Source organism: Coregonus clupeaformis, chromosome 13 (genome assembly GCF_020615455.1).
Source record: "Coregonus clupeaformis isolate EN_2021a chromosome 13, ASM2061545v1, whole genome shotgun sequence".
Classification (NCBI taxonomy): Eukaryota; Metazoa; Chordata; class Actinopteri; order Salmoniformes; family Salmonidae; genus Coregonus; species Coregonus clupeaformis.
Genome location: NC_059204.1, coordinates 4,700,950 through 4,711,058, shown reverse-complemented (window position 1 = coordinate 4,711,058; position 10,109 = coordinate 4,700,950). Strand labels below are relative to the sequence as shown.

The window sequence follows — 10,109 nt, the reverse complement described above, 5'->3', positions numbered from 1 at the left end:
AGGCAACCCCAGAACATTTTTAGGGGGGGGCACACGGCATGGACGACGGGGCTGACGGAGGAGAAAAGGGGGCGGATCCAGAAGGCCACCAGGCCAGGGGTACACCGCCCTGTACGTCCTGTGCGGATGCCTCACACAGAGTGTGTGAGGGTAGGCATTCAGCCAGGACGGGTGGTGGCCGCTCTTCACTCCAGGCCTCCTATCCGTCTCCACAGCCCGGTTCGGCCTGTCCCTGCTCCATGCACCAAGCCTACGGTGTGCGTCGCCAGCCCAGTCCGGCCTGTCCCTGCTCCACGCACCAAGCCTAAGGTGTGCGTCGCCAGCCCAGTCCGGCCTGTCCCTGCTCCACGCACCAAGCCTACGGTGTGCGTCGACAGCCCAGCCCGGCCTGTCCCTGCTCCACGCACCAAGCCTACGGTGTGCGTCGACAGCCCAGTCCGGCCTGTCCCTGCTCCACGCACCAAGCCTACGGTGTGCGTCGACAGCCCAGCCCGGCCTGTCCCTGCTCCACGCACCAAGCCTACGGTGTGCGTCGACAGCCCAGCCCGGCCTGTCCCTGCTCCACGCACCAAGCCTACGGTGTGCGTCGACAGCCCAGCCTGGCCTGTCCCTGCTCCACGCACTAAACCTACGGTGCGCGTCGCCAGCCCGGTCCGGCCTGTTCCTGCCACCCGCACCAAGTCTACGGTGCGCGTCGCCAGCCCGACCCGGCCTGTTCCTGCCACTCGCACCAAACCTACGGTGCGCGTCGCCAGCCCGGTCCGGCCTGTTCCTGCCACCCGCACCAAGTCTACGGTGCGCGTCGCCAGCCCGACCCGGCCTGTTCCTGCCACTCGCACCAAACCTACGGTGCGCGTCGCCAGCCCGGTCCGGCCTGTTCCTGCCACCCGCACCAAGTCTACGGTGCGCGTCGCCAGCCCGACCCGGCCTGTTCCTGCCACTCGCACCAAACCTACGGTGCGCGTCGCCAGCCCGGTCCGGCCTGTTCCTGCCACTCGCACTAAGCCAGGGGTGCGAAGTCAGCCTGGTAAGGCCCGTCCCTCTTCCACGCACCAAGCCAGGGGTGCGAGTCGTCCAGCCTGGTAAGGCCCGTCCCTCTTCCACGCACCAAGCCAGGGGTGCGAGTCGTCAGCCTGGTAAGGCCCGTTCCTCCTCCACGCACAAAGCCAGGGGTGCGAGTCGTCAGCCTGGCAAGGCCCGTTCCTCCTCCACGCACCAAGCCAGGGGTGCGAGTCGACAGCCTGGTAAGGATCGCTCCTGTTAAGTCCAGTCCTGCTCCAGCCGGCGGGGCCAGACTGGACCAGGGGCACTATGGGGGGTGTATTGGAGGGTGGTGGTCAAGGCCGGAGCCAGAACCGCCGCCGAGGAGGTATGCCCGCCCAGCCCTCCCTGGTTTGTTTAGTTGAGGCGCGGTCGCAGTCCGCGCCTTTAGGGGGGGGTACTGTCACACCCTGGCTCTGGGACTCATTATGTTGAGCCAGGGTGTGTTCATTTCTATGTGTGTATTTCTATGTTGGTGTTCATTCTAGTTTGTTGTATTCTATGTTTGCCTGAGTGACTCCCAATCAGAGGCAACGAGTGTCAGCTGTTGGCTGGTTGTCTCTGATTGGGAGCCATATTTAAACTGTATGTTTTCCCTTTGTGGTTGTGGGTTTTTGTTCCGTGTTCGGTCATTGATACCGTGGACGTCACGAGTCGTGTTTTGTTTTGTATTTTGACGCTTTAACTAATTAAAGTCATGTTTGTTCATCACGCTGCGCCTTGGTCTACTCCTTACCTCGATCTTGACATTATGAAAACTCAGCGACACAAAAGGTAGGGATTAAATGAGCTGTACTTGGGTCATTGATGAGTCACTGTCTCAATGCAACCTTAAAATGCTGTGAAAGGATCCAGGAAACCAAATGATTTGGGTGGATCCCATCCTCCTTATAATACGAGCTTTGTTTCCAGAAGGTATCAAAATAAATGTTACACCCACAGAGCTGCAATAGTCTCGTAGCCAGTTATGGAGGGCTAAAAGTCTGCTGCACCGTTTAATGCCACGATTTAGAGGGGGGAGGGCCAGATATTATGGGGCGTTTGTTGGTGTCAAGTAGAGACCCAATCAGTTCTTTAAAATCCATATTCAGCTGTTCTCAGCTGCCCTTCATAATGTAATTTGACCCCACATGAACCATGACAGTAACAGCCCCCGGAGACTGACTCACAGCCTTGTGAAGCAACCTGGTGATATCCTGAAATTTTGCTCCAGGAAAACACAAAGTCTTTGCCCCAGGTACAGATATATGCCTCACCATCGAACTCCCTATCACAATCGCTGTAATGATCTGGCCTCTGACGTGTCTCGAAGCAGATTGCTAGGCCAGAGCTACAGAACTCACCTGAGAAGAGGGTTGCTGAGACGCCGGCTGCATGCAGGCCACAACAGCCAAAGGGACAGAGCTCTGATCCAGAGAGCACGGCCCAGCGGAGGGGGGCCGCGGTGGTCCAGGCTGTGCCCAGGCAGTTGATTGACTAGGACAGGAAGAGGTAGCTGGAGGGGTATCCACAGCCATGGAGGGAACACCCAAGCCCCCGGCAGAAGACAGCCATTACAGCGGCTGAAAGCGATTTGAAAGTCTTAAGTCCCGACGCGGGGGAAGAAGGCTGGTGCGGCGAGAACGATTCTTCTCCTTCTTTCTGGTTCCGACACGCATCCATTTACGCTCACCTGGAGTCGAACAATGAGCAGCCATTTTCTGGTTCAAGCTAGTAGAGGGGTGCAGTGGCAGAAATGGATCATAGTCCAGGAAGGTCCCATTATGATCCTCTTGGATGTTTTGATAGGAAGCATTTAAAGATGCCGATAGTCTCATAGAATCCTTATTTTTCAGTTGAAGGCGCTTGGTCACATTTTTTATTTCTTCATGAAGAGTAATAATCCTTTCTTTAGCTGCATCAAGTTCAATATATTTTTCACAAATGAAGGTATCCATTGGACCTTTCCCTGTGATAACAACGAACATGTCGCAGATTATACATTTAATAGCACGCGAATCCCCAGCGGATTCAAATGAGTTTTCACTGCTGCACGCCGACAGTCCAAGGGAACAAACATTTCCCGGCTCTGCCGGGGACTTAGATGCTCCCTCCATGGCCGCGGACGCCCCCACCAACCCCCCTGCACAACTGTGTTGTTGTCTGTCTCTCGTTGAATGTGAAGAGCGAGAGAGAAGCGTAGGGGTGATGTCTGGGTCGGTTGTCAGTGGCAAGTCGCTGGCTGTTCCTTGCTACGCACCGGCCTGGCTGCGTGTTAGTGTTTGGTGTAGCCTCTCAGAGCTGTGTCGGGTGTGTCCCCAGTGTCTTAGCTAGAAGTCTTCTCGCCTTTATCAGCTGTGCTGTGGTGGACACACTCTTTTCACATCACTTCGATGGACAGGCCTGAAAAGGACATCAGAAAGGAAATTGTGTCTGGACTAGACTACTGCTGCGCCCCCGGACCTCACACCTTTGTGCTGGTGTTAAGAGTTGGACGGTTCACCGAAGAGGAGAAGTCTGTGTTGAAGAACATAAGAAGCTGGTTTGGAGACGCTGTGTTGAAGCATACAGTCCTGCTCTTCACCCATGTTAATGACCCAGAAGAAGGCATGACCATAAGGGACTATATCCAGGAGAACAATGACCTGGATATAGTACTGGTCGATGCTTGCAGAGACCGGGTTCACGTCATCAACAACAAACACTGGACCTCAATACCTCAGACCTCGACACCTAATGCGATCACGGCTGCTCTACTCCAGAGAATATACGACAATCTGAGAGAGAACAGGGGTGACACAAACATTACCACTGCATTAGAAAAGACATCTTCAGCGCATGTTGTTCTTTACAATGGAACAACAAGAGGTAACATCAGGGTTGAACAACACAACCGCTGGTCAGCAGAATAATCAGGGTTCAGCAGAAGAGATCTGTGGGAAGGAATAGGAGAGAAGTAACAATTTACAGGTCAGAGAACTCATAGGAACCATAGAGATGTCAAAAGAGAACTGGATTTCAAAAGAGAACGGTGAACATTATACCAAGAAAGGAAGTACTTGCTGCATTCTGTGAGGATTGTTTGTTGTCTCATGACCATCATTTGTGGCTTTAATAAGGAAGATTTATTGGCCTGAGGCAGTGGTATGTTCTGTAATATGATCATAAACCAAAACAGTCAGCTCACTGTCCAAAAACAGAGATGTTAAGGCCCTGTACACAGCAGGGGGCCTTGTTCCAGTTGCTGACTCTGGTTGGAACAACTGAGTATTCAAACATGCATACAAAAATTATATATATATATATTTGAAAGACAATGATTAACCTTGATTATTTTATTTTCCCAAAAGCAATAACTAGAAAAGGTCAATTGTCTTTCCAATTGTGTGGTTTTTACATGTGTTTTGGATAGTAAGTAAACATACTTTATTAGGCCTAGATTCCATCAGTAGAGTCCATTAAATAACATTTCCCAAAGTACAATGTGTTAAAAGTCTCTATATGAAATAAATTATTAATGCTTATTTTGCCTCTTCGCTAAATGACCTCAGACATAAAGGCTATTTGTATCAAAAGTTGACAGCAGGATTTGTTTTAAATAATTTCAACTTGTCTTTCTATATTTCCAGTATACAGTGGGGGAAAAAAAGTATTTAGTCAGCCACCAATTGTGCAAGTTCTCCCACTTATAAAGATGAGAGAGGCCTGTAATTTTCATCATAGGTACATGTCAACTATGACAGACAAATTGAGATTTTTTTCCCCAGAAAATCACATTGTAGGATTTTTTATGAATTTATTTGCAAATTATGGTGGAAAATAAGTATTTGGTCACCTACAAACAATCAAGATTTCTGGCTCTCACAGACCTGTAACTTCTTCTTTAAGAGGCTCCTCTGTCCTCCAATTGTTACCTGTATTAATGGCACCTGTTTGAACTTGTTATCAGTATAAAAGACACCTGTCCACAACCTCAAACAGTCACACTCCAAGCTCCACTATGGCCAAGACCAAAGAGCTGCCAAAGGACACCAGAAACAAAATTGTAGACCTGCACCAGGCTGGGAAGACTGAATCTGCAATAGGTAAGCAGCTTGGTTTGAAGAAATCAACTGTGGGAGCAATTATTAGGAAATGGAAGACATACAAGACCACTGATAATCTCCCTCGATCTGGGGCTCCACGCAAGATCTCACCCCGTCTGAAGTTTGCTAGAGTGCATTTGGATGATCCAGAAGAGGATTGGGAGAATGTCATATGGTCAGATGAAACCAAAATAGAACTTTTTGGTAAAAACTCAACTCGTCGTGTTTGGAGGACAAAGAATGCTGAGTTGCATCCAAAGAACACCATACCTACTGTGAAGCATGGGGGTGGAAACATCATGCTTTGGGGCTGTTTTTCTGCAAAGGGACCAGGACGACTGATCAGTGTAAAGGAAAGAATGAATGGGGCCATGTATCGTGAGATTTTGAGTGAAAACCTCCTTCCATCAGCAAGGGCACTGAAGATGAAACGTGGCTGGGTCTTTCAGCATGACAATGATCCCAAACACACCGCCCGGGCAACGAAGGAGTGGCTTCGTAAGAAGCATTTTAAGGTCCTGGAGTGGCCTAGCCAGTCTCCAGATCTCAACCCCATAGAAAATCTTTGGAGGGAGTTGAAAGTCCGTGTTGCCCAGCGACAGCCCCAAAACATCACTGCTCTAGAGGAGATCTGCATGGAGGAATGGGCCAAAATACCAGCAACAGTGTGTGAAAACCTTGTGAAGACTTACAGAAAACGTTTGACCTGTGTCATTGCCAACAAAGGGTATATAACAAAGTATTGAGAAACTTTTGTTATTGACCAAATACTTATTTTCCACCATAATTTGCAAATAAATTCATTAAAAATCCTACAATGTGATTTTCTGGATTTCATTTCCTCATTTTGTCTGTCATAGTTGACGTGTACCTATGATGAAAATTACAGGCCTCTCTCATCTTTTTAAGTGGGAGAACTTGCACAATTGGTGGCTGACTAAATACTTTTTTTCCCCACTGTACATCTTATTAATGGGTTATTGTGAGACACATCCTGGTTTACCAAGTGACACCACTATACCACAGCGTAACCTACCCTTATTTTTCTGCCACCTCACAGTTTGGGAAACCCCGTGTGTCAAATAACAGGTTTATCTGGTCTGATCAGACTCTAGACAATGGTATCAGCATGATCGTTTGCGTGTTAACCTACTTCTAAACGGTATAGTAGCCTAATAACCAGCTTTGGAATTTTATTACAAATAGTGCTTGATAATAAGCGCAACAATCAATCAGAATTCATCCCCGGTTGCTGTGTAGCTGTTGGCATGGCACAAGGAAAAGGAGGGACTCGGAGGAGGATTCTGTTTTTGTTAACACTATGTCTGCAACACTTCACTGCTCAATGCCAAGGTAGGTACACACACACACACACACACACACATAATTATATTTCTTCCATTCAAGTTATGTGATCAACTTAAGTATCCCTCAACTTCTTGTCTGTGTCTTCTTGTATTCAGGACAGTCTGATCTGAGAATTATTCTGGTGGGTAAGACTGGATCAGGGAAGAGTGCAACAGGAAACACCATCCTGGGAAGAGAGGCCTTTAGAGTGGATCAATCACCAAACTCAGTGACTGGAGAGTGTTGGAAGCAGAGTGGCGAAGTAAAAGGAACCAATGTGCACGTCATTGACACCCCAGGGCTCTTTGACACAGCAAAGACCGAGAAAGAATTGAAAGACAAAATAGAGGACTGTATCTACATGTCTGTCCCGGGACCCCACGTGTTCCTGCTGGTGATCAGGCTGGGGGTAAGGTTCACAGAGGAGGAGAGAAACACTGTGAAATGGATCCAGAGGAACTTTGGAGAGGACGCTTCTCTGTACACCACGGTGCTGTTCACTCACAGAGATCAACTAGAGGGGAAATCAGTTGAGGACTTTCTGAAAGGGAGCAAGAAACTACGGAAAATAATCAACAGCTGTGGTAGCAGATATCACGTCTTTAACAATAGAGAGAAGATTAACCGTAGTCAAGTCACAGAGCTGCTGGAGAAGATAGAGGAGATGGTGGAATGGAATGGAGGAGAGCACTACACCAATGAGATGTACCTGGAGGCCCAGAAAAAAATCACAGAGCAAAATAAAGCAGTTTTTCTCCGTACATTAAAAGCAGGTGTTGGTATGGTCGCAATAGCAGCAGGAACTGTTTTTGCTTCGCCATTGTGTGCGGGAGTAGGTTCTGTAATAGTCATGAACGAAGTTTATGAATTCACAAAAAATACTTTTTATAGTTAACTGGTAAAACATCAGATGTTGGCCATGTGCAGTTTAGTGGAACTGGTGGTACTGTGTTAAGTTGAGGCTATGGTTGCAAAATGCCGGTTACTTTCCCCAAATTCCCCGGTTTTCTAGAAATCCTGTTGGACTTTTCCTGGACTCAGGACGGATTAATCAGGAATCCTACAACCAGGATTTCTGGAAAACCTGGGAATTTTGGGAAAGTTTAATACCAGAATTTTGCAACCCTGGTTGAGGTTTATATATTTAGTTTTAGTGATTGATGCATGTATTTAGTGGAGATGTTTGTATTAAGTCAAGGTGTATCAAATGTGGGTGTATTATGTAGATGTGGCCTATGTATGTTGTGGGGTTGAATGTATTTACACTTTTCACATCTCTAACAGAACATCAATTACTGTAAGTATATTGTACGTACTTATGTAGCTGACATTTACGTACTGGTATATCAATATCTTCACATTCTTGATTTGTAAAAAAACACCAACAGCACATTGGCCAGGATGTGCTGCATTGCACTACAGAGATCGCATTCACATTAAACGCTCAAGCATAAAGCCTGTCACATACTTCCCAGTCGAAACTGTTTGCGCATATATTATGACTACATTTTGTGACGTTTTTGTTAGTTTTGCTGTTCGGCAGGTATTCTTTTGGCGGTTGGTGCACACAAAACATTTTCTTGAGGAAAGTCGAAGTTCGGTAGCCGAAGTCTACGCCCCTTTGTCGGTGATTGGTCAACAGTACTACTCCTAGTAGGAGTGGGAACTATGGAAGGGAGACAACTAGTTTTCATGCACATTTCTTCACTTGAGAAGTACTGCACCAAACATCTTAGCTAGGTGTAAAATTGCACTACTAAGACCTCCTTGGCAAAAACATTTTGAGGAAGTGTTTCTGGCTATGTTGTTGCTACGGTGGTTCAAGAAGGACAAACAACAGTAATATTGCCGCTTTTTTCTTGTTTTTCAAACGAAGGACTTTAGGGAGCATGGAAGTTCTGCTAGGAGCAAACAGAATCAATGTATTCGGACACTTTAAGGGTGAATCGCTGTGTGCATGTTTGAACCTTTGATTGAATCCCGGCCATTGTCCGCTCTTATCCTGTACTTGATGAATATTTGTTTTGTGGTTGTTTCATAAGTAAAAACAGATTACCAGAACATCACAACCATCAATATAGCTTTTCCAGTGACAGACACGAAATCACTGTGATATTGGAATTGACTGCAAATAGTTTAAGTTAAAGGAAGTCCAGTTTGCAGCTGTGTGTTTGTATTTTCTTTTCTGTATTAATTGTATTCGACATACAGTGCCTTCAAAAATACTTTTTCAAAAAAAAATTACGTTACAGCCTTATTCTAAAATGGATTAAATCGTTTTTCCCCCTCATCAATCTACACACAATACCCCATAATGACAAAGCAAAAACTGGTTTTTAGAATATTTTGCAAATGTATATAAAAAAAAATAATCACATTTTCATAAGTATTCAGACCCTTTACTCAGTACTTTGTTGAAGCACCTTTGGCAGCGATTACAGCCTCGAGTTTTCTTGGGTATCACGCTACAAGCTTGGCACACCTGTATTTGGGGAGTTTCTCCCATTCTTCTCTGCAGATCCTCTCAAGCTCTGTCAGGTTGGATGGGGAGCGTTGCTGCACAGCTATTTTCAGGTCTCTCAAGAGATGTTCGATCGGGTTCGAGTCCGGGCTCTGGCTGGGCCGCTCAAGGACATTCAGAGACTTGTGCCGAAGCCACTCCTGCGTTGTCTTGGCTGTGTGCTTAGGGTCGTTGTCTTGTTGGAAGGTGAACCTTCGCCCCAGTCTGAGGTCCTGAGCACTTTGGAGCAGGTTTTCATCAAGGATCTCTCTGTACTTTGCTCCATTCACCTTTCCCTTGATCCTGACTGGTCTCCCAGTCCCTGCCGCTGAAAAACATCCCCACAGCATGATGCTGCCACCACCATGCTTCACCGTAGGGATGGTGCCAGAGTGCTGCAGAGATTGTTGTCCTTCTGGAAGGTTCTCCCATTTCCACAGAGGAACTCTGGAGCTCTGTCAGAGTGAACATCGGGTTCTTGGTCACCTCCCTGACAAAGGCCCTTCTCCCCCGATTGCTCAGTTTGTCCGGGCGGCCAGCTCTAGGAAGAGTCTTGGTGGTTCCAAACTTCTTCCATTTAAGAATGATGGAGGCCACTGTGTTCTTGGAGACCTTCAATGCTGCAGAAATTATTTGGTACTCTTCCCCAGATCTGTGCCTTGACACAATCCTGTCTCGGAGCTCTACAGACAATTCCTTTGACCTCATGGCTTGGTTTTTGTTCTGACATGCACTGTCAACTGTGGGACCTTATAAGTGTGTGCCTTTCCAAATCATGTCCAATCAGTTGAATTTACCACAGGTGGACTCCAATGAAGTTGTAGAAACATTTCAAGGATGATCAATGGAAACAGGATGCACCCGAGTTCAATTTTGAGTCTCATAGCAAAGGGTCTGAATACTTATGTAAATAAGGTATTTCAGTTTTTTTTTTTTCATAAATGTATTATAAAAACCTGTTTTCGCTTTTTATTATGGGGTATTGTGTGTAGATTGATGTGTAGAAATGTAAAACATTTTTTAAATCCATTTTAGAATAAGGCTGTAACGTAACAAAATGTGGAAAAAGTCAAGGGGTCTGAATACTTTCCGAATGCACTTTATTTCATGGGTATCCGATAAGCAGACAGATGTTCCCATTTACTTGTTTGGAAGAA

General features: G+C 46.7%; 1 protein-coding gene across 1 annotated transcript; it reads left to right on the top strand.

Moving 5' to 3' along the window:
- Positions 1-6,349: 6,349 nt before the first annotated feature.
- LOC123492216 (GTPase IMAP family member 9-like) lies at positions 6,350-8,686 on the top strand. Its single transcript, XM_045224550.1, has 2 exons — positions 6,350-6,458; positions 6,569-8,686. The coding sequence occupies exons 1-2, from the start codon at positions 6,374-6,376 to the stop codon at positions 7,345-7,347; spliced, it is 864 nt and encodes a 287-aa protein (XP_045080485.1). The 5' UTR covers positions 6,350-6,373; the 3' UTR covers positions 7,348-8,686.
- Positions 8,687-10,109: the final 1,423 nt, after the last annotated feature.

What these genes read in the sequence shown, in the direction of transcription:
- LOC123492216 (XM_045224550.1), top strand. Translation starts at nt 6,374, where the DNA reads ATGGCACAAGGAAAAGGAGGGACTCGGAGGAGGATTCTGTTTTTGTTA. An exon ending in CTTCACTGCTCAATGCCAAG is followed by an intron (nt 6,459 to 6,568) that starts GTAGGTACACAC and finishes TCTTGTATTCAG; the next exon opens with GACAGTCTGATCTGAGAATT.